General features: G+C 37.6%; 4 protein-coding genes across 5 annotated transcripts; all 4 read right to left on the reverse strand.

Moving 5' to 3' along the window:
* Positions 1–2,210: 2,210 nt before the first annotated feature.
* On the reverse strand, positions 2,211–5,180 carry si:ch1073-228j22.2 (SPRY domain-containing SOCS box protein 1). Its single transcript, XM_061716816.1, has 3 exons — positions 4,364–5,180; positions 2,622–3,362; positions 2,211–2,534 (listed from the first exon to the last, which is right to left on the reverse strand). The coding sequence occupies exons 2-3, from the start codon at positions 3,322–3,324 to the stop codon at positions 2,404–2,406; spliced, it is 834 nt and encodes a 277-aa protein (XP_061572800.1). The 5' UTR covers positions 3,325–3,362; positions 4,364–5,180; the 3' UTR covers positions 2,211–2,403.
* Positions 5,181–5,645: 465 nt separating this feature from the next.
* LOC133431581 (class II histocompatibility antigen, B-L beta chain-like) lies at positions 5,646–12,292 on the reverse strand. 2 transcript variants are annotated; one of them, XM_061716820.1, is made up of 6 exons: positions 12,180–12,292; positions 11,805–12,062; positions 10,457–10,735; positions 9,479–9,595; positions 9,192–9,234; positions 5,646–8,419 (listed from the first exon to the last, which is right to left on the reverse strand). In XM_061716820.1, the coding sequence occupies exons 1-5, from the start codon at positions 12,232–12,234 to the stop codon at positions 9,209–9,211; spliced, it is 735 nt and encodes a 244-aa protein (XP_061572804.1). In that variant the 5' UTR covers positions 12,235–12,292; the 3' UTR covers positions 5,646–8,419; positions 9,192–9,208. The 2 variants fall into 2 exon arrangements, with proteins under 2 accessions (XP_061572804.1, XP_061572803.1); XM_061716819.1 differs by having other exon boundaries at positions 5,646–9,234.
* Positions 12,293–13,502: 1,210 nt separating this feature from the next.
* Positions 13,503–16,122, reverse strand: LOC133431517 (RLA class II histocompatibility antigen, DP alpha-1 chain-like). Its single transcript, XM_061716814.1, has 5 exons — positions 16,088–16,122; positions 15,914–16,018; positions 15,501–15,764; positions 14,298–14,579; positions 13,503–14,179 (listed from the first exon to the last, which is right to left on the reverse strand). The coding sequence occupies exons 2-5, from the start codon at positions 15,987–15,989 to the stop codon at positions 14,055–14,057; spliced, it is 747 nt and encodes a 248-aa protein (XP_061572798.1). The 5' UTR covers positions 15,990–16,018; positions 16,088–16,122; the 3' UTR covers positions 13,503–14,054.
* Positions 16,123–17,386: 1,264 nt separating this feature from the next.
* On the reverse strand, positions 17,387–26,463 carry LOC133431533 (RLA class II histocompatibility antigen, DP alpha-1 chain-like). Its single transcript, XM_061716815.1, has 5 exons — positions 26,445–26,463; positions 26,271–26,375; positions 25,852–26,115; positions 18,395–18,676; positions 17,387–18,276 (listed from the first exon to the last, which is right to left on the reverse strand). Exons 2-5 carry the CDS (start codon positions 26,344–26,346, stop codon positions 18,152–18,154), a joined length of 747 nt encoding a protein of 248 aa, XP_061572799.1. The 5' UTR covers positions 26,347–26,375; positions 26,445–26,463; the 3' UTR covers positions 17,387–18,151.
* Positions 26,464–27,449: the final 986 nt, after the last annotated feature.

Below are 27,449 nucleotides of genomic sequence, written 5' to 3' on the forward strand. Positions count from 1 at the left end.
TATATATATATATATATATGCTACATACTGTACATAATAAATATATAACATATATCAATGATGACATCAATCTTTCATCACTTTCAGAGGCCCCCACTTGTGGAATTCACTCAATAAATCTCTTACATCGTCACCATCCTTGCCAATATTCAAAAAACATTTAAAGAACTTTCTTATTGTTTCATCTTTGTAGTGTTTATTATTTAATCTAAGTTATATTTTCTTTTGTGTTTTTGTTTTTTTTACTCCCCCTTGTGTAGCTTTTGTTTTGTTTTTTATTCATATATGGAAAGGATTCTATATAAGCCACCAGGCTTCTTCCTTTCCTTGCATGTTATTTCAATGTTTTTACATTTATTGTTCAATTTGTCTTATATTGCTAAATAAATAAACTAAACTAAACTAAACTATATTACATAATTATAACTATCCCTCTCAACATATAATATATACTACGTAAATATCCACATAAATATCTAAACATATAAGTATAAGTATAATATACCATTTTTCCCTATTTTATTTGTTTATCACACTCCTTTGTTGTCAGGGAGTTTCAGTCTTGCTGAGAGCAGGATTGTGATCTGATGAGGTCTTGACCTTTTGTCTGCACCTGCAGTGTAACCTTCATTCAAAAACTTTATTTACATTGGATGTTTCCCCAGCTATGACTTCATGTTTTAGTTAAATCTCTGAAACCTAGAGTTTCAAAGTTTTAAGTTTGAATTCAATAATTGAATTAAATAATATTCAGAGTTGTAAACAATGTTTTTAGATTGCTTAACTTTTAATAAATATGCCAGAATTTTCTCCAGCTACCGGTAAATGCAGAAAGGACAGAGGTGATCATTTTTGGCCCTAAAAATGGAAGGGAAAAGATCAGTGTTCACCTTGGCTCCATGTCATTGACAGCTACAAATCAAGCCAGAAATCTTGGTGTAATTATTGACTCAGACCTGAACTTCAACAGCCATATAAAGTTTATCACTAAATCTGCCTATTACCACCTGAAAAACATTGCTAGAATTAAGGGGTTTCTGTCTAAACAAGACATGGAAAAACTCATGAAAATGAATGTATTCATGCATTCATTTTCAGTAGGTTAGATTATTGCAATGAAATCTTTACAGGCCTTAACAAGAAATCAATCAGGCAGCTGCAGCTGATCCAGAACGCTGCCGCCAGAGTCCTCACAAGGAAACTGGACCACATTACACCGGTCATCGCTACACTGGCTTCCAGTGAGTCAAAGGATAGAGTTTAAAATCTTACTGCTGGTCTACAAAGCACTGAAAGGTCTTGGACCAAAATACATGCTGGATCTGTTAGTTCCTATGAAGCTCCCAGACCCCTGAGGTTCATCTGGATCTGGTTTGTTGTGGTTCCAGAACCAGAACCAAGCAAGGTGAGGCAGCGTTCAGTTATTCTGCTCCTCACCGGTGGAACAAACTTCCTGTAGACCTGAGGTCTGCTCCAACTGTCAGCTCCTTTAAATCAGGCCTAAAAACATTACTGTTTACTGAAGCGTACTCTTAAATTAAATACTTACCTGCTGTACTCTACTGCCCTTACTTTTTAACAACTTGTGCTTTTTATTATTTTACCTCTTCTTATCATTTTATTTCATTTTGTTATTTACTGTTTAATTGTGTCTTGCCGCTTTTAATGTTGATGTAAAGCACTTTGAATTACCTTGTGTTGAATTGTGCTATACAAATAAACTTGCCTTGCCTAATATCCAAACATGCGAAGAATCATCAATTAGTGCTGAATTTGCTTCTTAAAATCTTTTGAAGTACCGAAAACATCTACAATTAACAAAAATGTATAGAATTTTCTTTTTTCTCCTTTCAGGACTGGGGATTATGGATAATAGGTTCATCCAGACACTTATGTCCCTGAACAAGATGAAGTAGCTATAGAAATGGTAATAGAAATGAATGGATGGAATATGGGTCAATATTCTCCACCACCTATATACGAGACAGGTTTTCTGTCAGGTAAGCAAGCACACACTTATATGGGCCCTGTGTTTCTTAATATATTATCTTATTATATTATAAGCAGAAAGCCTTGGTGCTATTGCACAGTGCACAGTTTCAGAGGTTTATGAAATCATTGTAAAACTGTGAAACATCAATAATAATGACTTTTATTTCAAGTAGTCATCCATTATATACAGAAAAGAGATTTAATTTTCGCATTGCTGCTGTTCTCCAGTTCATTATCATCCCGGATCTCTTTCAAATATTGTGAAACATATGCCAACTTGTAATAAATAAGTTAAACAAAATGAAGAAATCCCATTTATATTACATTACATATATATAAAAAGAAATGGCTCAAAAATGCTTTGATGCACAGTGACAAACAAATAAAAAATATCCACATCAAGTGTTAAAATTAAAAACAAGAAAGCAAATAGCGATGAAGAGCAGGTGGAAGAGGTAATTTGTCCATTTGATTCAGCCTTTGCTGCCCTAAATAGTGATGAATTGACAGTCCACATAAAGCCATTAGGGATGGGGGAGTACCTGAGAATAAAAGAATGACAAAATATTATATTATTACCTTGTGTTTTAAATTGCATTGCATTTTTTATGTAAATGTGTGATACCCACGTGTGGTGCCGTTGAGATAACGTAATCGTATCCTCGCTCCTCCTCTCACACTGCTTACTGCTGGAAACAGTTCCACTCCGCGGGGAAGGTCCTTGAAAGCTACGCCAAGGAAATTGCCATCAACAACAAATCCTAGAGTCCCAGCATCGGCATCCAGGACCAGCAGGACACACTCAGGTATGAGGAGAGGGGTCTCTGTTGCCTTTATGTTGGGTGGACATCTCTTCCTATTACTTGGGTAAGGCTTCAGAGTTTGTCCACCATGCCAGAGCTGATTTTTTTTAAGCTCCCATCCCCAAGATTGTGAATCTCCACCGAGCAGCACGTTGTAGCCTGAGGCCTGAAGAGGACAATCCTGCCTCGAAATTCCCATAACCGCATGGCTTCCTCTGTGTTCGGGGCTCCACTTCACCTCCCACACATGAAGCCCACTTTTCACCCCTACCTCTGCTCTCACTCCATCACTGCTGAGCTCAGCAGGTGTACGTGTCACTTCCTGTTTGCAGGGCGACAACAGGAAGTGAGAAGAGCAATGGACCGAGCTCCAGTGTGAACGCCTGTCTCCTGGAGGCACTGGGGAGGAATTTAGAGTAAGCGCAAGGCGTGAAGAGGGTTGGACTGCATGTGGAAGAAAAACTGATAACGATGAGGGTATGATTTCTGTTGCCCTGCCGTTCAGCCAAGCAGAGAGATAGAGACCCATTTGTACGAACAGCAAAGTTAGGGGTAGTGAGAGAAGAACTGTGGAGAGCATAGACAACAAAACACTTGTTTACAATACATTCCTATTACATTTCACATATATAAACTTTAACAAACACTGTTCGGCCTATATTTTTTTGATTTGATTTGATTTGTTTTATTTTTGTACATGTAAAAAACAACACTTCAAGAGAAGTTTAAGAAAACAAAAGTATAAACTTATTTAATCCTACCCCCATTCACTAATCATTTAACCCGTATTTATAAATACTCACACACTGTACTCACACTTCTAAATAACAGTATTATTATTATTATTATTATTATTACATACTGTAATTATACTCACACACATACCTATACATACATACACATAGATGAATATTTCTGTATATTTGTACACACATATAAATATTTATACTTATTTACACCATACTGTCTCTATTAACTGCATCTGCTCTATATCTATGTATATATCTACTTACACACATAATCACACACACACATATATGTGTGTGTGTTTATGTGTGTGTGTGATATCAATATGATTATAGTTTTAATATATCCATCTAGAAACCCAGGTGGAATTCATTCCAGGTATATAATATCCAACAACAATGCTTCTATTTATTGTCATCATGACTTCCAATTTAAGAAGTAGCTGTTTTAAAATACAGTGGAATAACAGGGGCAATATGTTTTCAATTCAATTCAATTTAATTTTATTTATATAGCGTCTATCACAACAGAAGTTGTCTCTAGGATCTTTCCAGAGACCCAGAACATGACCCCCCAGCAATTATTATTACATAAACATCCAAAATGTCAGGTAAAAAGTACTTCAGGACTATTCAGAAGTACAATGAGTGTATTTCTATAACTGGATAAGGTTGCAGTGAAGGGTAAAATAGAAAAATACCAGGAGTACCACCAACAGTTAAAATGCTCACACATGTAAACGTGGTTCAAGTTATTATTTTCCCTTTTGGAGTAGTACAACAAATAATGCCCTTGGAATTAAATAGATCTTAAAATCTTACCAGCCTTGTATTGTCGGTTCGGCAGCTTAGAAGCATCATGTTTTCAGACATCCCCTGCCTTATAAAAAGCGTCTTATCAAGCATCCCGAGGGTCTTATCGCTGCTCGGTAACGTAACTCGTCTGACCTGGTTTTTGGTGTAACCTCCGGGGCGGAACAGCAGTTTATCACTCCAGTCTGACGCCATTCACAGCCGGACTGACAAGGACAACAAATCCGTGACGTGTTTGTAAACACAAGAGATGGATGCAGAAAAGAAATGACGGGATTTTCTTTTTATTCATGTTTGTTGTTGTTCTACATCTGCGTGGTGCCATCAGTTCCCTCGCGTTTGCTTTCATCAGGCGTCTCTCCCTCTCTCTCTTTTTTTTTTTTTTTTACCGCGTCTTGTAATGTATGTAAACATAAGTAGCGAAACATATGAAGAGAATTAGACTCGGACTTTTCCATAATAGGAAAAGAAAAATGAAATAAAATCCAAAACGGCTCATTCCAGAGAACGCAGGCGCATCGTGAGGAAGATATGGGAGACTTATACCCTGCGCGTTGTCTTGCAGCTAAAAAATGCCTAATTGGTCCAAATCTTTGTTCAATTTCTAGTCAGAAAGACCTGTGGTTTTATGATAGATAAATAGATTGGATAGATAGATGAATTAATGTTTTTAGGTAGTGGAGTGAGACACTAAATTTCCAGTCCACGCCCTCTTCTGTGCCTCTTTTGAGATCTGTCAATACTGTTTTGTACTCCCTTCCATAGTACAGCAAAGGCAGCATGATGTGAAGCTGGGAAGAGATAAAGGCGAAGAAGCTTGATAATTACACTCTGATCTAGGTCTTTGATGTCAGATTATCCTGCAAAACTAAATAGTTCAGTATATGGCCATCACTAATCAAAACGCCTAGTCTGTATTGCCTTTTTTCTGCGTTTGTATTTCTTTACCTGCTCCACTAGTTCCTAAGCTTGAGGGATGTCCCCCCATCTAAGCTGCTTTGGATACAAAAAAAAAAAAAGCTAATAGAGCCAAACTAATTTTTAAAGAAAAAATAAAGCTTTCTCTCCCATGCATGTACTAATAGGGGAATAGAAGCCATGTCTGGCATAAACTAACATTGGTGAGAGCAGCATTCCAGGACTAGTATCTCATTGTCAGTAAGACACTACTGAGGGCTGCTGTGCCCAGTTATGTAAAGACATGAAGGTAGGTGACATGATTTTATTTAAAGTGAGTAGAAAATAAACAATAAAATAAATGTAATAAATAAATGTTTTTTTCATGTAGGAGTTTCTTGGCTGGGACACTAATTATACAAATGAATCTGCAAACCTCATAACCACCATTTATTATGTAACATATTTTTTAACAGCCAAAATTAAATTGCTTTCAGACCTTCCGTATCAAAACCATACCACATTCATAACATTTAGTCCAGTGTGCTAGAGAACTAACATTCTGATTAAAACAGGCGATGCCAGCAGTCTTTTCCATTGTGGCCGATTTCCATACATCCATAACACAATCCCTTTTCTTTGATGTATTGTCGTTGTTCATTTAGAGATCTCTTAAAGAACTCAGAGCAGCTATAAAGCTGATGGCTATGGACAAAACATGCATGGAGGTCTTCCACTTCCCTTTGTGGATTTTGGATTTTCCCCGTGCATCACTGTTTGTGTGTTAAGCACACTGGCCTTATTCCTTCTGAGGTTGACAGAATATTATTATTGGGAATTGAGAAGGACGTTCCGATCAACCACAGTGACGTGGTTGAAATCTTTAGGGACATGGCAAACAGGAAGTTGCTGTTGTGAGCTGCAAAACCCAAGCACCTCACTTTCCACTGGTAAGTGGTGACTCTGTGACACACATAAAGTATGGGGTTCCCCAGGGCTCAATTTTGGGTCCACTCTTATTTCTCTTATACATTAATGATTTTGTAAATTCCACCAGTAGCTTTCACAAAGTAATTTTTGCTGACGATACAAGTCTGTTCACCTCACATAGAAACCTACTCACTCTCCAAGACACTGTAAACACGGAGCTAATCAAAGTGGATGCCTGGTTTAAAAGTAATAAACTGTCACTTAATATTAGCAAAACTAATTATATTTTATTTCGCTCAAACAGGAAGAAAATTAATATTGAAATGCTACATATCAATATTGACGGTCAGGAGATCAAAAGAGTTAACTCCACTAAATTCCTGGGGGTCCATATTGATGAGTTTGTCAACTTTAAATGCCAAATTGATCATCTGACAAAGAAGTTATCAAAATATGTTGGTCTATTCTACAAGCTCAGACATTCTCTTCCATTATCTGCTTTAATTACTATGTACAAAACTCTTTTTGAACCTAGTTGGAGTTACTGTAATGTCATATGGTCAAACACTTTTCCCAGGTACCTTCTAAAACTTGAGAGCCTACAAAAGAAAGTCATACGTGCCATGTCTTGTATTGCTATACTGTAGATACTCCCACTCGCTCACTTTTCTATCGCCATGGTCTTCTAAGACTTATTGAATTCAATCTCTTCCATAATGCTTGCATAATGTTTGAAGTTGTAAATGGTCTAAACCCCAGACTGACCGGCCTGCCCCATATCTGGCACCCCCATCACCAACACCAAACCAGGAACAAACACCTCATAACAGGTAAACAACAGCGTTTACATTGCACTGGTATGAGTGTTGCCTGCAGGCCCTCAGATCTGGAACAGACTTGATGACGACCTGAAGATGCTGTGTTCTCTCTCCATTTTTAAAAGAAATCTAAAAGTAAATTTACTGTCTACCTATTTATAAAATACCCTTGCCACATGACGTGGGATGACTGTATGAATGATTGTATGTATTTGTATGTTTGATTGTCTGTATTGTAATATCTACTGTTTTCATATTCCCAACGGTACCACATTGCACTGTAATTTTAATTTTTTCCTTCATGAACTTTGGGCGCCCTCCCAAAAGCTTTCAATAGCTTACTTTGGGGGACCCATTCATACATGCCAAAGGACCATTATAGATGTCTGATTGCTCTCAATTACATACGTTTATTGTAATGGCTATGTATGAATAAACTAAACTTGAAACTTGAAAACTAGTGTCCTCAGGGGGAAACAATTGAGTCTTTAACTGATGTTCAGGAGTTTATTAAGTTCCTTCGCACCATAAGAGCTGCAGTAAACATATATTCATTTTACAACACACTTCAATCAAATATTTACAAACGTATTCATTGATAACATTATCTTTTCCTCTCTAACTGAGGCACTATAAAAAAAAATCAGTTGAAATCTCCGCCCCTTTAGTAAAGCACCTGCACATACATACCATACGCAGCAGCTGCAGCAGCAAATACCAACAAAAAGGAGGATATCCTGTCCGAATATTCAAAATAAAAGTCCTTTTCAAAATAAAGTTTCTGTCATCGTTTACATTAAAGACAGGTGCTAAAAATAATGTTAATCATAAATATTTATATAAGAGAAGTAATCGAATAAAGAAATGACCAAATTAGGGCAATTGGTCCTTCACACCTCATTCTTTAATTTAAAATCAATTTCATGAAATAAATTAATCTTAAGTCATTGTGAAATTCAGCTACCGACAAAACATATGTGCATGAATATTATTACAGTAGATATTGCTTCACAAATCAGAGGCATATATGTATGCAACATATATGCAGCATACCAACCTGCATTTGCCTATTTCACTACCTTTGTGCCTGGACCATCCAATTTTCTGATCATTTCACTTTTTAGTTTGATGATAAATATTTAATCCAAAGTCGGAGGGTGGTGTGGTGGTTAGCACTGTTTCCTTACAGCATAAGCCTGAATCCCATCTGGAGGTGTTTCCCCATTGCCTATGTGGGTTTTCCCTAGTTACTGCAGCTTCCTTCCCTAGTCCAAAGTAAATTTACTATTTAAAATGTTCCATAAGAGTGTGAGAGTACAACTGTGTCTCTCTGTAGTCCTTTGATGGGCTGATGACCCTTCCCAAGATACAAGTATACCATGTCTCTTATCTTATGACAGTTGGATAGGGTCCAGCAGCTCTGAACAAGGTGAAGGTCAAATTATTTAGAACATCAACAAACAACTTAACTAACTACAGAGCTTTGCAATCAAATAAAAATCAGAATTAAAAAACAGTAAGGCAGGGTTTAAACAACAACAACATAAGAATAGCAGCAAAATAGAGGACCATTACATCCCGGTGTGTTTGGGTGACATACTCTACACAAAATTTAAAGCAATGGTGCAGAAAAGAGTCTTTAGCAGTGATTTCAACATATTTTATGAATTTTTGGCCAAATCTGTAAATGCTCAATTACCTCTGTGTTTTAGTTTGCATCTTGAAACATCTAGAAGCTGCTTGCTGGTTGACTGCAATGCTCTTACGGGGGTATGGATGTGCAGGGGATTTTAATAAACAAGAAGGCGCCAACTCATTTAAAACTTTAAAAAGTGAACAAAAACATCTGAAAATCAATTCAGAGTCTGATAAGGAGCCAGTGGAGAAGAATGATTACGTGATCATACTATTTTGTAAAAGCGCCGGCGGAAAAAGGACCTTCTGCATTCTGAATTATTGGCAAGCATTGCAGATAAGATTGATCTTAACTGAGATAGAGAGCGTTCAATAGTCTACACCAGAGCATCTATAACTTTCCCCAAGTCAATGAGGGGGACAAAAGGCTTTTCCTTGGAAATCCCCCTGGAAAAAGCTATATTTAACCACTGCACACCCATATTTCTGACCACAGAGCCTGAAGGCCAAGAGTGGCATTAAGGTTTAGAAAATGCAAGGAGCGATGAATGCTTCACCTTAAATGGAAGGCATTTTAACCTGTCGACACCAACACCCGACCTGGGATACAAACAAAAGAAGAAAAAGTCAAAGATTGTTGATTTAAAACCACAATAATTTGGTGTTGAATGGATGATTGAATTATATTGTAATAATAGTGATATAAATCTCCTAAAGTGCATTTCTGTGGCAAAGCTTCTTGAGGCTACCAAAGGATTCACAGTCGCAGAAAGATTGACATGTCATTGATTCGTTTTTCTTCTAAAATTGATGAAGTTTTCTGTGTTTTAAGCAAGTTTTTTACCATTAGTGCTGCTCCTACAGAGAGTCATTATCAGTCCAGCAAGAAAAAACACCAGACCAATCAGCAGCCCTGATGTCCCAACAGCGATCTTGTTCCATTTAGCCTCACCCATTGGCTCTGAAAAATAGATTTATCACAGGCATCAGTTGTACATGTTGTATTTTCATATTAAAAACTGTTTTCTTCATTCTATCGTATCTGCTTTAGGGCCACCAGTGAATTAGAGCCCATCTGAATAAAGTGGCCATCAACAGCCTTGTTTGGAAACCAGTGCATTTGTAATCTGTTTACCACGATAAGATTAAACTTAGTCTTGATTAATACACATTTAGTTATCAATATGTGATAATGTGCAGCGTCATCTTTGAACCAAGCCCTTTGTGTAATGGTGTCATATATAACATTTTTATAAGCATATAATTAATTAATTCACATGTGTTCCAATTAATAATTCCAATAAATTAACCTCAAATAAGGTTTAATGTATTTATGAAGTTCAGAAATTACAGCACAAGGAATGCTGCTTCATGGTACTCACAAAATTAGCAAAATTTGGAGCAACACTCCCACACAGACAGCAAAAAATAAACTGACAGATTATGGTGTACAAAAAAGAAGAAGATAACAATAACGTGAAAGACAAAATTAAAGGACAAAGCAATGCAGGAGCTGAATTTGAAAGATTTACTAGACATGTTGCATGGTGGAAACCCTCACCTGTACTGTAAGCTGAACTTTTGTTATCTCTTTCAGTGTTCACAACTATGCTTCAACCGGTTGAGTTCTCATTTGTGTCAGGCATTTCTTATATGTACTAGATGTTTTTATGTCTTACTATGCTGAGCTATGGGGGTAAGGTAAATATATTTTATTGAGTGAGTAAAATGACGAGTAGAATACACTACAAAAAGAGGCAAGAGAAAGACAGGCTACAATTTGATAAGCTGCTGCACCTTACATCTTGTTTCACTCTCTTACCCCAGTAATAATTCTTTGGCTCCTTGAGGCTGGCATGCTCCACCTGACAGGCAATTTTCTGTCCAGGTATGTGGGTGAATTCCAGGTAGGAGTGGATCTGGTAGAGCCAGTTTCCACTGGACAGCACGTCCGTGTATGTCACACCATCTGTCACCTTCCTTTCATCCCTCAGCCATGTAAGATTAATTTGTTTGGGATAAAAGCCGTACACACTGCATGAGAACGTGTTCTGTTTACTGTCCCGTATCTCAACCGGCCTCACCCTGACAGAGGGTTCAACTGAAAAAAAAAAAAGGAGCAGAAAATGAATCAACTTATTACCATCAGTTTCTGTTTGCACCTAAAATGCTATTTTTTTTTCTTTGATGTGCCAAACCAAATATAGTTTGAGAAAAAAAGATCAAACAAAAGATAAAAAGAAGAAGAAAAAGTTAATGACATATTTTGCAAGATTACACCATCTTGGTAATGGCCTCACATGGTATTCAACTATCTGCTTCACTCTGCTGGCAAAGAACTAAAGTTATTGGATGTTAAAAATACAAATCTCTAAATGTCAGGGAAAAAAATATGATCTTACTGCTTTAAAGATGAATACCATGCATGTATTTTTGGAGATACTCATTATGTCAGAAGTAATGCATCAAGTATATTAAACCGTGTGAATGTTGTAATGATGAAGCAAAATAATTGGTAAATGTAACAGTAAATGGAACATTAATGTAATAGCAAAAAAGTAAAATGTGTTTAGTGTTCTCAAGTTAAAGTAAAAAAGTGTTGAATGTTGTAAAGACAAAATAAAATGAGCATTTATTTTTACAGTGATGCAGTTAGAAAGGTTGGCGGACAACTTATTGTTGTTTTTTTTGCTTCCATCTGTGACGCAGGTGAAAGCTGGTTGAATGATAAAACACGGCTTTAGTTTTATAAGATAACTATTAAATTAATCACAACAGTTCATCACTCCTGTTTTTAGTTCACCTCTTATTCAACTTTTTCAATTCACAAACACTTTTATCTTTAAAAAAAATCCCATATCTGATAACTTCCTCCAGGACTATCCTTTTTACCAAAGTGATTCTTTCCACACTTCCCTATAAGCATCAATAGCCACTTTATGCTGTAATTTAGAAAAAAACAACATTTACAGTTCAAAGTTCTCTTTCTGAAGCATTGCTATTACATCTTTATTTCTGACTTGTTCCTTTTTTTCTCACTGCTTTTATTATTCTATTGTTTCACTACATATTCAGAGGAAGTACAGAATTTCACCAACATCAGTGACATTATGAATGAAATTTGCAGGCTACTATAATCAGGAGAATTAAAGGGTTTCATGAATAATCACCTGGATTTGTTAGATTTAAGAGTGGTTTGATGTTATCTCGGCATTTCTCTTCATTCTTCTTCGCTTGCGCCAGAATGCGTAAGCTTTTGTTGAGATCATCTGCAATTTCCTTTGCTTTTTTGCTGTAGCCAACATACTTTCCCAACGTGCTGTTGTACTGGCCCAGCAAGACCTTGTTAAAGTAGAATTGCTCCAGATACACCAAATCACGGGTGGAGGTGAACTGGCAGCGGACCACAGCATAGCCATACAGAGCATCTGTAACACAGAACCAAAAGGAGTTTGCTGGTCATCATGTATTCCAACACAACACAATTTCAAGTTTTACATTTTAAGACTTGTCCTTGAACATATTTAGAATTGAATGCTACTCACATGAACTTGAAAAAAACAGGAAAAATAGTGACAAAAAACTTTTAAGAACAAGCATGTTGACCAAGGATATAATACAACCTCAGGCAGCAAACTGAAAGACAATGAGGAAGTGAATCAACAGACTGCTCAACTACATTTTTTTAAGAAAGTGGAGCGCTTGGTAGGCGTGGTGCTCTAGAGTTATTTGTTTTCACATTTTGTTTGATCAATGAAGATGAAGGTTAAGGACCAATATAGTAATAATAATAATAATAATATTAATAATAATAATAATAATAATAATAATAATAATAATAATAATAATAATAATAATAATAATGTTGATGATGATGATGATGATGATAAAGATATATATACATATATACGTACTTGCATGTATATATATGTGTGTGTGTGTGTGTGTGACATTCAGTTATCTGCTACTGCTATCAAAGCTGGCTTCACATTTATGTATTTACATCAGAATATCACACATTTTCATATTTTACGGCTGACATTAACTTTGAAAGCAGATAACATCACACTGTTCAATATAAACACTTGAGTAACATGGAGTTTTATTAGAATACTTATGACATATTCTGCTGTAATATTGTTGAGTTATTGAGTTTACATGCAATTGGCATCTTATTTTGCTGCCAGTGCAGCTAAAATATCTCGTGCCAAGGACACTGAAACCCACATTGCCCCCGTTGCCAAAAATCCATCACTAAGGGGTCACCAGTGTTCTCATTGGTGGTCCCAAGCTCTGATAAAGGGAGATGGATGTATCAGGAAGCGCATTTGACTGGAAACTTAAAGGCCAAATCAACAAGCAAAACATGTTGATCTGCCGTAGGAAAAGGAAAAAGCCAAAACAGAGCTGCAATGCTTCGTCTTTTAAACTCCTTTGGCTAAAGCATAGGTTTTTATTTTTTAACTACAGTTATGATGTTGTATTTCTGACAGAAATATAGTAGAATGGAGAATCAAAGTAGCAGAGGTTAGATAAAGAAATACATTAAAAGATATTTCTCAATGCATTGTGAACATTACGATGAAAGGTGAAATACTATTCCTGATACTAGTCAGCAAAACCAGAAGCTTCTGCTAGTGTCTTTAGAGCTCATAGGAACCTGGATTGGCAGGTGTGTCTACGTGTGATGTGCATATCTTCACCCTCTTAAAATATTATCCCAATGGCTTATTTACAAGTTTTTCAAAAAACTTACCCAGAAACTATTTGGTTTAAGTTTCCTTCTGTTTTATAAGGAACCTAAAAAAAATATGACTTAGGCCATTATTTTAAGAAGGATACGAAAGATATGTTATTTCAAGATTCAAGATTCTTTATTGTCATTGTTCATACACAACAAAATTACAGGTGCTTCATCACAGGTGCTGGTCTTTATATGGATAAAGTTGCTAAACTATGTAAAAAAAAAAGTTTAAATGAGTGAAGCTGATGTATGTCACAAAAGACTCATTCACATAATAAAACCCTTACATATGAGGCTTAACCTGGAAAACCACAATAGGTAAAGCGCTTGGACAGAGCAAAGGAAAAACAGGAGAAATAGTTGCTACAAAGCTTTGGTTCAAACATTGAAATCTGGAGTTAACTATACAAAAAAGGACCCATTTGCAGAGTTGAAACAAGTGATTGGGGAACTCGAGGCTGGTAAGGTAGCTATGCCAGTCATGATACCAAACAAAGAGAAAAATATGGAACATCTCTGCCGAGCAACAGAAGTAATCCAGAGTATTACACGATACTGAAAACAGAAATAACTATTGTACCTCTGACTTCTTTCAAAACCAAGCTCTTGAATAAATACAATAATTTTTTCCATGTATAGTTAGCAATATACTTTCTTAAGGACTAAGAAATAATTTTCAGGGGAGTGCTCTGACTATTAATAATGTTCCAGCTGCAACACCCAACACGCCCACAGTCAGGCCCAAGCCACAGAAAACATCCAGTCCAAGAGCTTCAGGAGTTTGAGGAGAAAATTTGGGTTCTGTGGAGCAACATATTAAAACATTAATCGTTATGTCTTCATTTACACCAAATAATCATGTGCATGTGTGTTTGTGAATGTGTGAAGTCCAAAAACATAAATCTAAACAGATAATCACCCCAGATTCTCGTTTCAGGCATCTCCAGTGCTGAATGCTCCACAGTGCAGTTGTAAAAATCTGTCTCACTTGGAGTGAACATCAGGGTGGAGAACTGGTGGAAGGTTTGGTCTTCATTGGGATAATACCGGCTGAGTGAGACCCCCTCAGTCACCGGGTTGCCATTTTTGGTCCAGCTTATTTTGATTAAAGGCGGGTAGAAATCATTGACAAAGCAGATGAGGCTGTTTTTCACTCCCAGCTCAGCTTCTTCTGCAGTGTAGAGGACACTCTCAGGAGGGTCTTTGTAGGATAAAAACATAATTTTACAATTATTCACAGTATTTTCAGATGAACAAGAACATATGACATGTTTTTTTTTATTTAACAAATTAAGACAACATGCAGAGGCAGCGTATGAAAAGCAGGATGTTAAGTACATAGGCAGGAGGCAGGTGTGAGAACCTCTGTAAAATCTGAATTTTGTCAATTTATTGGTTTGATTCATTCATGCACATTGTGTTGACATAATGACAAAGATGAAAGACATAGTCACTGGGCAACTGTTTCTCCCCATCAGTCTTAGAAAGGTTGTTGACTGTTTTTCTGTTTCTGTCTTTCTGAAGGTTTTTCAGAGGTGGTGATCATTCAATACAGTTGCAAAACTTGCGAGGAGTGAACATCCCAGCGAGTTAATCCCATTGTGCAATCCTCAATAGAAGAATAGCAAGAAAAAAAAAGAAAATTTCTGGAAATTTCTTTTGTATTGGTTAGACCAAAATCGAGATGTCTGTAGGGTACAAAGGACATCCAAAACACCTTATACCAACTGTCAAAGTGGTGGTGAATGGGGCCTGTTTTGTGTCTTGCAGTCAATGATTTTGTCCACGAACGTCAGAGAATCTTAGAGCCAAACTGAAGGGCATCTGTCTAACAGTTCTAGTCCAGTCCTCAGGGTGTTTGAAATACCATGATGGGACCCTTAGAGAGCTGTGCAAAAAAACAATGTCCTCAAATGTAAATGAAGTGAAACAATGTTATAAAGACAAATAGACCAAATTTCATCCAGAACAGTGTGAAAGACTGATAATGTGATACAGAAAATGTGTTATTAATGCTAAAGTTGGTTCTACAAGGTCTCAAATCATTGGGTGCATGAAAGCTATTCTGCATGTTGAATTAATTTTTGTTTGATAAATAATGACACAGTGCATCTGTACTTACCTCTCTCCTCTGGTGGATGTCCTGTTTCTATTGCTATGAATAGGGCTGCTGCTAAGCAGGCATTCTTGTTTCTCTTAGCATTACGGTATAAGTGCAGATTATTAAATATTACACTTAGGTCAAACTTAGGAGATGGAGGCCCGGTGTATTCAACTGTCTCTTTGTCAAAATCCACATAGACTATTTCTTGAGAATTCAATTCCAACTGTACCTCGACTGTGCCGTTTTCAAAGCAGCCCACAAAATAATCAAGTACCTGTACATCTGGGGTAAAAAAAAAAAAAAAAGAAGAAAATTATTGGTATAAATTTCAGATGATATTTAAGTATCTTAACAGAGTCCGTCAAATAAAAAAAGTTAAGTTAAACTCCACCTAAAACAAAGGATTCTAAGGATTTTAAAGGTATTCTTACTTTGTGAGACGGTACAAAAGATGTTGAAAGTCAGAATTATGACAGCAGAACATTTCAGTTCTGAGCAGCGAGTCATCGTTGTAGGAGAGTCTTGAAAATACAAGCCTGGACAAAGTGACACTTTAAATTTCAAACAGAATCATTTCACAGAAATGAAAGTCTGACTGCACTTACTTCCTTGTTCTGTGGTTGATGTTAACAGCAGTCTGACCTGATTTACAAGATCAGACTGGCATTGGTAGAGAATGGCACAGGTCACATTATTTTGTAATCTTTTAGAGCCCAAAGAATGTCTTGTTATTTTCTGACTTCATTATTTTGTTGTAGGAAGACACGACTGGACCAGCTGGTTCCCACTGAACATGTAGTCATTTGTTTACACTATTGGATAAATGTTTATTGAGTTTTAAGTTGCTAGTTTTTTCCGTGATCCATTTACATCTCTTATGTTAACATGCGTGATAGTTGGTTCAATTTGATAGGAGAAACTAATGCTAGCCATAATAAGGCATTGTATTCACTTTATTCCCCTTTCACGTACATTTTAAAAGTATGCGGAATTTTACATTTACAAATGATGTGCTGTTTTTTGCGTCCGTTTGAGTTTGTTTCCTCCACAGTTTATAGTAATGCTTTGTGACTTCTGTTTTGGCTTCGTGGTCACATTGCTGAGTTTCCTGGCATGTTACTATATATAGCCTACAGTCACGTGTATGGGCAGAAATATATGCCACTAGAAACTGAATTTGAATCATTTATATTTGAATTTGAATTGCTCAACTTGAATAATTGCATTAAAAAACTGAATCTGAATCACATAATTTGTGTCTACATATGATGTGCATATCTTCACCCTCTTAAAATATTGTCCCAATGGCCTATTTACAAGTTTTAAAAAAACTTACCCAGAAACTATTTGGTTTAAGTTTTTTTCTGTTTTATAAGGAACCTTAAAGAAATATTTTAAGAAGGATACGATAGATATGTTATTTCAAGATTCAAGATTCTTTATTGTCATTGTTCATTAGGGGTGTGCAAACAAGGGTACCTCACGATTCGATTCGATTTCGATTATTGGAGCTTCGATTCTTCGATTCTTCAATTATAACGATTGTCGATTCGATTATTGGTGCCACGATTCTTCGATTATTGTGATTTTTAATGCTTTTTTCCATACAAGATTGATTTTGTCTTCATCTGTGGCTACATTTGTAAATAAATAGCCAATCAATTAACTCAGTTCCTCTAACAACACTCATTAAGTAAATAACAAGGTTTTTTGAACATTTGACATGTATTTTTCAAAGACACAAAATAATTTATTTTATGACTATGTAAACATTTGCTCTTTGACTTACTTAACTTTGACCAGGGAAAGCTGCACTTGCATGAGAGCGCCCTCTATTGGCGGAAAACACTGAAAACGGTCAAGCCCTGGATTTAATGAGTTCATTAATTCAAGTAAACAAGATATGTACTTCCATCAAATTTATTTAGTGTAAACATATCTGCCATATTTCAAGTGAACAATAAGAAATGTGCATTCTTGAAAATGAAATGATTCAGCAGCTTATTCAGTCTGGAATCTGGATAGGATAACTTAAAAAAAAAAAATGTTTTTTTTTTTAATTAATTGATTCCAAATCGTCACGTGACGCATCGCGATGCATCGACACATCGATGAATTGCACCCACTTCAATTGTTCATACAGAAAGAAATTACAGGTGCTTCATCACAGGTGCTGGTCTTTATATGGATAAAGTTGCTAAACTATGTAAAAAAAATATGTTTAAATGAGTGAAGCTAATGTATGTCACAAAAGACTCGTTCACATAATAAAATCCTTACATATGAGGCTTAACCTGGAAAACCACAATAGGTAAAGCGCTTGGACAGAGCAAAGGAAAAACAGGAGAAATAGTTGCTACAAAGCTTTGGTTCAAACATTGAAATCTGGAGTTAACTATACAAAAAAGGACCCATTTGCAGAGTGGAAACAAGTGATTGGGGAACTCGAGGCTGGTAAGGTAGCTATGCCAGTCAGGATACCAAACAAAGAGAAAAATATGGAACATATCTGCCGAGCAACAGAAGTAATCCAGAGTATTACACGATACTGAAAACAGAAATAACTATTGTACCTCTGACTTCTTTCAAAACCAAGCTCTTGAATGAATACAATAATTGTTTCCATGTATAGTTAGCAATATACTTTCTTAAAAACTAAGTAATAATTTTCAGGGGAGTGCTCTGACTATGAAAAATGTTCCAGCTGCAACACCCAACACGCCCACAGTCAGGCCCAAGCCACAGAAAACATCCAGTCCAAGAGCTTCAGGAGTTTGAGGAGAAAATTTGGGTTCTGTGGAGCAACATATTAAAATATTAATCGTTATGTCTTCATTTACACCAAATAATCATGTACATGTGTGTTTGTGAATGTGTGAAGTCCAAAAACATAAATCTAAACAGATAATCACCCCAGATTATCGTTTCAGGCATCTCCAGTGCTGAATGCTCCACAGTGCAGTTGTAAAAATCTGTCTCACTTGGAGTGAACATCAGGGTCGAGAACTGGTGGAAGGTTTGGTCTTCATTAGGATAATACCGGCTGAGTGAGACCCCCTCAGTCACCGGGTTGCCATTTTTGGTCCATTTTATTTTGATTAAAGGTGGGTAGAAATAATTGACAAAGCAGATGAGGCTGTTTTTCACTCCGAGCTCAGCTTCTTCTGCAGTGTAGAGGAGACTCTCAGGAGGGTCTTTGTAGGATAAAAACAACATTTTACAATTATTCACAGTATTTTCAGATGAACAAGAACATATGACATGTCTTTTTTTATTTAACAAATTAAGACAACATGCAGAGGCAGCGTATGAAAAGCAGGCTGTTAAGTACATAGGCTGGAGCAGGTGTGAGAACCTCTGTAAAATCTGAATTTTGTCAATTTATTGGTTTGATTCAACCTGATCTCACAAAAATCTGTGAAATGCCCACGACCTCTCACCACTATTTTCCGTGGTACCAACACGGAAAGTGGTATAATTCCGTGTGGGCACCACGGATATTGTACCATGCAAAGTCAAGGGGATCCGTGGTCGTGATATATACACGGATTATGACATTATTATTATTTATATATTATTCTTTGTTATAGTGGCTAAATTATGCGTTTTTGTCGCGCAAGGTACTGTTTGTTACTGTTAGTTTGTAAAAGCATGTTTTTAACGCTGTTTTAGCAGTGTTTTCATTAGGTTTTAATGGGAGCACCACGGATATAGTACTATGCGAAGTCAATGGGAGGCGTGGTCGTGATATATACACGGATTATGATATTATTATTATTTAGATATTATTCTTTGTTATAGTGGCTAAAGTATGCATTTTTGTCGCGCAAGGTACTGTTTTTTACTGTCCGTTTGTAAAAGCACGTTTTTAACGCTGTTTTAGCAGTGTTTTATTGAGGTTTTAATGGGAGCACCACGGATATAGCACTATGCGAAGTCAATGGGAGGCGTGGTCGTGATATATACACGGATCATGACATTATTATTATTTATATATTATTCTTTATTATAGTGGCTAAATTATGGGTTTTTGTCGCGCAAGGTACTGTTTGTTACTGTCAGTTTGTAAAAGCATGTTTTTACCGCTGTTTTAGCAGTGTTTTATTGAGGTTTTAATCGGAGCACCACAGATATAGTACTATGCAAAGTCAATGGGAGGCGTGGTCGTGATATATACACGGATATAGGTTCATGTTAAGGACATCCGTTTTAATTAGTTCTCCTTCGATTATGACAAGTTATTAATGCTCAGGGTGTAGAAACGTATAGGTCTGAGAGCCTCCTGACTAATGGTATGGGGCCTATTTTGTGTCTTTTTTGCACAGTTCACTAACGCTTTGAGCTAGGAAGCTGACATTCTAGACTCTGTATCAGGAGGTGACTCTCATCCACTGTGCCAAGTTTCAGATCTGTGTGACCTTCGGAAGTGTCAAAGGTCACCGCGTGTGTTGCGTTTCGGCCCTGCAAAGCGCTATTTCGTGTCTTTTTTGCACAGTTCACTAACGCTTTGAGCTAGGAAGCTGCAATTCTAGACTCTGTATCAGGAGGTGACTTTCATCCACTGTGCCGAGTTTCAGATCTGTGTGACCTTCGGAAGTGTCAAAGGTGACCGCGTGTGTTGCGTTTCGGCCCTGCAAAACCTATTTCGTGTCTTTTTTTGCATAGTTCACTAACGCTTTGAGCTAGGAGGCTGAAATTCTAGATTCTGTATCAGGAGGTGACTCTCATCCACTGTGCCGAGGTCCAGACCCGTGCGACCTTCGGAAGTCCCAAAGGTCACCGTGTGTGGTGACTTTTTTGGGCCTTTTTTGTGTTTTTTTTTTAATAATTCACTAACGCTTTGAGCTGGGAGGCTGATTTTTTACTATGTTGCAATGCAGAAGGCCCTTTTCTAAGATCTTTTGGTCCCGTGGCTGTATGACTTCCACAGAGCTAGTTGGCGTTGCAGAGGTTTCACAGAGTTGAGACTTGGCAAGCCCAATCAAGGCCCCACATGGTGGCCACAGGTCAAGTTTTACTTGGTTTGGTCAAATTTTCTGGCAACGGCATCCGTTCGAATGTTGGAAAAGGTGAAGTTTCAAAGCCCCGCCCATCGAAAAGTACAGGTCCGATCTGCACCAAACTAACGTCTGTCTGTTCAGGGGATGCCCCCAAACAACTTCTGCAACAGTGTTTCCTCCAAAACGTCCTGGCTGGTTAGGAGGGTGTAGAAACGTATAGGTCTCAGCGCCTCCTGACTAATGGAATGGGTCTTTGTGTCTTCTTTTGCATAGTTCACTAACACTTTTAGCTAGGAGTCTGAAAACCTCAATAAAACACTGCTAAAACCGATTTTAAGGTTCTTTTACTTGTTTTTAAGTGTCTTAACGACCTTGGCCCTTCTTATCTTTCACACCTGCTTTTACCATATCGGCCCTAAGATCCTCCGGTACCGGTTTTTTATCTGTTCCCAAAGTGAGAACCAAAACCTTTGGTGAAGCTTCATTTCATTTTTATGGCCCACGCCTGTGGAACAGCCTGCCGGAGGAATTCAGGGCCGTAGAGACTGTCGATGCTTTTAAAGGTTGGCTCAAGACTCACCTTTTTAAATTAGCTTTTAACTGAATCTCCTTTTACTTGTTTAGCACTACTTATTAATGTTTTCCTCTATGTCATTTTATTCCTCTTAAGTTCCTCTTAAAGCTTTTATTAATTACTTATTTATTTTATTACTTATTTACTCATTTATTTTTTAATGTTGCTTCTACTGTCAGTGTACTTATGGGCACTGTTAGTGCCCATAAGTTATATTTTATAGTAACATTCATTTATGCTGTTTTTAGTATGTTTTACACTCCTTTTAGTTCTGTTCATATCTTGTTTATTGTTTCTTAGTTCTCAGCGCCAGTGTTCTCCTCATGGGGGCCCTCCACGCCGGGAGCTTGGTCTGCCTACGGGGGGCTGTCCTGGCCTGGATAGTTGGGGGTCCTACTGTCCTGGCCTGGATAGTTGGGGGTCCTACTGTCCTGGCCTGGATAGTTGGGGGTCCTGCTGTCCTGGCCTGGATAGTTGGGGGTCCTGCTGTCCTGGCCTGGATAGTTGGGGGTCCTACTGTCCTGGCCTGGATAGTTGGGGGTCCTGCTGCCCTGGCCTGGATAGTTGGGGGTCCAGCTCCAGGGCCTGGATAGTTGGGGGTCCTGCTCCAGGGCCTGGATAGTTGGGGGTCCTGCTGTCCTGGCCTGGATAGTTGGGGGCCCTGCTCCAGGGCCTGGATAGTTGGGGGTCCTGCTCCAGGGCCTGGATAGTTGGGGGTCCTGCTGTCCTGGCCTGGATAGTTGGGGGTCCTGCTGTCCTGGCCTGGATAGTTGGGGGCCCTGCTCCAGGGCCTGGATAGTAAGGGGTCCTGCTCCAGGGCCTGGATAGTTGGGGGTCCTGCTGTCCTGGCCTGGATAGTTGGGGGTCCTGCTCAAGGGCCTGAATAGTTGGGGGTCCTGCTCCAGGGCCTGGATAGTTGGGGGTCCTGCTCCAGGGCCTGGATAGTTGGGGTCCTGCTCCAGGGCTTTATAGCCGTGGTGTGGGCCCCTCTCTGTCTGGGTCCGTGGGGTCTCTGCGGCGGCGTCCCCTGTAGTCGTGGACAGCTCTCGGTGTGGATGGCTCCCATAGGACGGTGTTTCCTCACTATGGTCTATCAGTGCTCAGCCATACTCCATTTTATAAGGGTGGGGGGTGCCGGGTGGGTCTGCATCTGTATAGTATGCTGTGTGTATGTGTGTGTATGTCTTATGAATGAGGGTACGGGGAGTGTGTGTGTGTGTGTGTGTGGGGGGGGGGGGGGGTCAAGGGAGATTGTTTTTTTTTAATGTATTTTTGTAAAGCACTTTGTGTTGCACTCCAGTTGCATAAAGAGTGCTATATAAATAAATAAAGTTTAAGTTTAAGTTTAAAACAGCGTTAAAAACATGCTTTTACAAACTGACAAACAAACAGTACCTTGCACGACAAAAACCCATAATTTAGCCACTATAATAAAGAATAATATATAAATAATAATAATGTCATAATCCGTGTATATATCACGACCACGCCTCCCATTGACTTCGCATAGTGCTATATCCGTGGTGCTCCCATTAAAACCTCAATAAAACACTGCTAAAGCAGCGTTAAAAACGTGCTTTTACAAACGGACAGTAAAAAACAGTACCTTGCGCGACAAAAATGCATAATTTAGCCACTATAACAAAGAATAATATATAAATAATAATAATGTCATAATCCGTGTATATATCACAACCACGCCTCCCATTGACTTCGCATAGTACTATATCCGTGGTGCTCCCATTAAAACCTCATTAAAACACTGCTAAAACAGCGTTAAAAACATGCTTTTACAAACTAACAGTAACAAACAGTATCTTGCGCGACAAAAACGCATAATTTAGCCACTATAACAAAGAATAATATATAAATAATTATAATGTCATAATCCGTGTATATATCACGACCACGCCTCCCATTGACTTCGCATAGTACTATATCCGTGGTGCTCCCATTAAAACCTCATTAAAACACTGCTAAAACAGCGTTAAAAACATGCTTTTACAAACTAACAGTAACAAACAGTATCTTGCGCGACAAAAACGCATAATTTAGCCACTATAACAAAGAATAATATATAAATAATAATAAAAATCAGCCTCCCAGCTCAAAGCGTTAGTGAATTATTTAAAAAAAAACACAAAAAAGGCCCAGAAAAGTCACCACACACGGTGACCTTTGGGACTTCCGAAGGTCGCACGGGTCTGGACCTCGGCACAGTGGATGAGAGTCACCTCCTTATACAGAATCTAGAATTTCAGCCTCCTAGCTCAAAGCGTTAGTGAACTATGCAAAAAAAGACACGAAATAGGCTTTGCAGGGCCGAAACGCAACACACGCGGTGACCTTTGACACTTACGAAGGCCACACAGATCTGAAACTCGGCACAGTGGATGAGAGTCACCTCCTGATACAGAGTCTAGAATTGCAGCTTCCTAGCTCAAAGCGTTAGTAAACTGTGCAAAAAAAGACACGAAATAGCGCTTTGCAGGGCCGAAACGCAACACATGCGGTGACCTTTGACACTTCCGAAGGTCACACAGATCTGAAACTCGGCACAGTGGATGAAAGTCACCTCCTGATACAGAGTCTAGAATTGCAGCTTCCTAGCTCAAAGCGTTAGTGAACTGTGCAAAAAAGACACGAAATAGCGCTTTGCAGGGCCGAAACGCAACACATGCGGTGACCTTTGACACTTCCGAAGGTCACACAGATCTGAAACTTGGCACAGTGGATGAGAGTCACCTCCTGATACAGAGTCTAGAATGTCAGCTTCCTAGCTCAAAGCGTTAGTGAACTGTGCAAAAAAAGACACAAAATAGGCCCCATACCATTAGTCAGGAGGCTCTCAGACCTATACGTTTCTACACCCTGAGCATTAATAACTTGTCATAATCGAAGGAGAACTAATTAAAATGGATGTCCTTAACATGAACCTATATCCGTGTATATATCACGACCACGCCTCCCATTGACTTTGCATAGTACTATATCTGTGGTGCTCCGATTAAAACCTCAATAAAACACTGCTAAAACAGTGGTAAAAACATGCTTTTACAAACTGACAGTAACAAACAGTACCTTGCGCGACAAAAACCCATAATTTAGCCACTATAATAAAGAATAATATATAAATAATAATAATGTCATAATCCGTGTATATATCACGACCACGCCTCCCATTGACTTCGCATAGTGCTATATCCGTGGTGCTCCCATTAAAACCTCAATAAAACACTGCTAAAGCAGCGTTAAAAACGTGCTTTTACAAACGGACAGTAAAAAACAGTACCTTGCGCGACAAAAATGCATACTTTAGCCACTATAACAAAGAATAATATCTAAATAATAATAATATCATAATCCGTGTATATATCACGACCACGCCTCCCATTGACTTCGCATAGTACTATATCCGTGGTGCTCCCATTAAAACCTCATTAAAACACTGCTAAAACAGCGTTAAAAACATGCTTTTACAAACTGACAGTAACAAACAGTACCTTGCGCGACAAAAACCCATAATTTAGCCACTATAATAAAGAATAATATATAAATAATAATAATGTCATAATCCGTGTATATATCACGACCACGCCTCCCATTGACTTCGCATAGTGCTATATCCGTGGTGCTCCCATTAAAACCTCAATAAAACACTGCTAAAGCAGCGTTAAAAACGTGCTTTTACAAACGGACAGTAAAAAACAGTACCTTGCGCGACAAAAATGCATAATTTAGCCACTATAACAAAGAATAATATATAAATAATAATAATGTCATAATCCGTGTATATATCACAACCACGGATCCCCTTGACTTTGCATGGTACAATATCCGTGGTGCCCACACGGAATTATACCACTTTCCGTGTTGGTACCACGGAAAATAGTGGTGACAGGTCGTGGGCATTTCACGGATTTTTGTGAGATCAGGTTGGTTTGATTCATTCATGCACATTGTGTTGACATAATGACAAAAATGAAAGACATAGTCACTGGGCAACTGTTTCTCCCCATCAGTCTTAGAAAAGTTGTAAGACTGTTTTTCTGTTTCTGTCTTTCTGAAGGTTTTTCAGAGGTGGTGATCATTCAATACAGTTGCAAAACTTGCGAGGAGTGAACATCCCAGCGAGTTAATCCCATTGTTCAATCCTCAATAGAAGAATAGCAAGAAAAAAAAAGAAAATTTCTGGAAATTTCATCTCACTTGATATTCCTTGCTTAGGATGTTAAATGTAAATGTTCATGACAGTACAATCAGAGAAAAACAGAAAAATCCTTTATTCCCAAACAGAATCTGACAGCACAACAGACCACAAAACAGCGTCTTTTGTATCGGTTAGACCAAAATCGAGATGTCTGTAGGGTACAAAGGACATCCAAAACACCTTATACCAACTGTCAAAGTGGTGGTGAATGGGGCCTGTTTTGTGTCTTGCAGTCAATGATTTTGTCCACGAACGTCAGAGAATCTTAGAGCCAAACTGAAGGGCATCTGTCTAACAGTTATAGTCCAGTCCTCAGGGTGTTTGAAATACTATGCTGGGACCCTTAGAGAGCTGTGCAAAAAAACAATGTCCTCAAATGTAAATGAAGTGAAATAATGTTATAAAGACAAATAGACCAAATCTCATCCAGAACAATGTGAAAGACTGATAATGTGATAAAGAAAACGTGTTATTAATGCTAAAGTTGGTTCTACAAGTTCTCAAATCATTGGGTGCACTACAGCTATTCTGCATGTTGAATTAATTTTTGTTTGATAAATAATGACACAGTGCATCTGTACTTACCTCTCTCCTCTGGTGGATGTCCTGTTTCTATTGCTACCAATGGGGCTGCTACTAAGCAGGCATTCTTGTTTTTCTTAGCATTACGGTATAAGTGCAGATTATTAAATATTACACTTGGGTCAAACTTAGAAAATGGAGGCCCGGTGTATTCAATTGTCTCTTTGTCAAAATCCACATAGAATATTTCTTGAGAATTCAATTCCAACTGTACCTCCGCTGTGCCGTTTTGAAAGCAGCCCACAAAATAATCAAGTACCTGTGCATCTGGGGTAAAAAAAAAAAAAAAAAAGAAAAAGAAAATTATTGGTATAAATTTCAGATGATATTTAAGTATCTTAACAGAATCCGTCCAATAAAAAAAGTTAAGTTAAACTCAAACCTAAAACAAAGGATTCTAAGGATTTTAAAGGTATTCTTACTTTGTGAGACGGTACAAAAGATGTTGAAAGTCAGAATTATGACAACAGAACACTTCAGTTCTGAGCAGCGAGTCATCGTTGTAGGAGAGTCTTGAAAATACAAGCCTGGACAAAGTGACACTTTAAATTTCAAACAGAATAATTTCACATAAATGAAAGTCTGACTGTACTTACTTCCTTGTTCTGTGGTTAATGTTAACAGCAGTCACGTGAGTTTCCACATTGAGGGAGTAATAAAGGACTATTTTATCTTATCTTATTATTATTGCTTTGCTTATAATCCCTATATAATATAAAGATAAAACAGAAGGTCATATATTTGGGGATTTTTATCTCTAAGGACAAAACAGCAATTGAAAAGATGAATATTTAGAACAATGTGGTCAAGTGTAAGTCAATTCTAAACAGGTGGCTGCAAAGGGATATTTCATTTTTTGGCGTCTTATTATCAAAAATGGATAGTCTGTCCAGACTAATTTATCCGGCATTCTCCTTACCCATCTCAACAAGAATGACGAAACAATAAATACAGTTAATTTTAAGTTCATATGGAGAAATATATGTCAATATATAAGAAAGATTGACATGGTAAAAAACTATGATGATGTTGAATGTGATCGATTTCAATATTATGAATGGTGTCTTGAAACTGAAATGGTTAAAATCTTTCCTTACAAATAGACATTCCATCTGGTTTATTGTTCCTAATATGATTTTCCAAAAAATGGGTGGATAGACTAGAATAATATTATTTTGTTGAAGACAAGAATTTGGACTTTGTCCTTAATAATTTGGTGTTATTGGGAAAGTTCTTCATTCACAAATGTAGATTTTTTTAAGACCAAACCATGTTTGACCCATTGGAGAAATGAGCTAAAGCTCTCGAGTAAGTCCTTGAGTCTTGTTATAGAAAAGAAAGCCCTTAAACTGTTTTCTTTACTTGAAACATATGATTTAATATAAGATAATAATATAAGATATTTTTATTAAATTTTTATTTAATGTTGTACAATAATTAGATTCTCAGTGTATATTTTGTAATACTGATGTTGCTCAACCCAAGGCAAAAGTTTGTAATTCCGATATGACTTTTATGTGCTTTGTTTGTTTATATCTTTCTTTCAATAAAAAAAACAACATATTCTGGTGTAAAACTAAAGTGAAGTTAAAGTGAGTTAA

The sequence above is a fragment of the Cololabis saira genome, chromosome 3 (assembly GCF_033807715.1).
Source record: "Cololabis saira isolate AMF1-May2022 chromosome 3, fColSai1.1, whole genome shotgun sequence".
NCBI lineage: Eukaryota > Metazoa > Chordata > Actinopteri > Beloniformes > Belonidae > Cololabis > Cololabis saira.

Bases quoted from the DNA above. Each gene is read 5' to 3' on its own strand.
- LOC133431533 (XM_061716815.1), bottom strand. From the start codon at position 26,346: ATGACTCGCTGCTCAGAACTGAAGTGTTCTGTTGTCATAATTCTGACT. The intron at 26,116-26,270 runs GTAAGAATACCT...TTTTTACCCCAG, and splicing joins CTTTTGTACCGTCTCACAAA to ATGCACAGGTACTTGATTAT. The intron at 18,677-25,851 runs GTAAGTACAGAT...TATCCTACAAAG, and splicing joins ACATCCACCAGAGGAGAGAG to ACCCTCCTGAGAGTCTCCTC.
- si:ch1073-228j22.2 (XM_061716816.1), bottom strand. From the start codon at position 3,324: ATGGGTCTCTATCTCTCTGCTTGGCTGAACGGCAGGGCAACAGAAATC. The intron at 2,535-2,621 runs GTGGGTATCACA...TTTTATTCTCAG, and splicing joins TTATCTCAACGGCACCACAC to GTACTCCCCCATCCCTAATG.
- LOC133431581 (XM_061716820.1), bottom strand. From the start codon at position 12,234: ATGCTTGTTCTTAAAAGTTTTTTGTCACTATTTTTCCTGTTTTTTTCA. The intron at 9,596-10,456 runs GTAAGAGAGTGA...TCTATTTTTCAG, and splicing joins GCCAAAGAATTATTACTGGG to AGCCAATGGGTGAGGCTAAA. The intron at 9,235-9,478 runs GTAAAAAACTTG...TTTGTATCCCAG, and splicing joins CTGTAGGAGCAGCACTAATG to GTCGGGTGTTGGTGTCGACA.
- LOC133431517 (XM_061716814.1), bottom strand. From the start codon at position 15,989: ATGACTCGCTGCTCAGAACTGAAATGTTCTGCTGTCATAATTCTGACT. The intron at 15,765-15,913 runs GTAAGAATACCT...TTTTTACCCCAG, and splicing joins CTTTTGTACCGTCTCACAAA to ATGTACAGGTACTTGATTAT. The intron at 14,580-15,500 runs GTAAGTACAGAT...TATCCTACAAAG, and splicing joins ACATCCACCAGAGGAGAGAG to ACCCTCCTGAGAGTGTCCTC.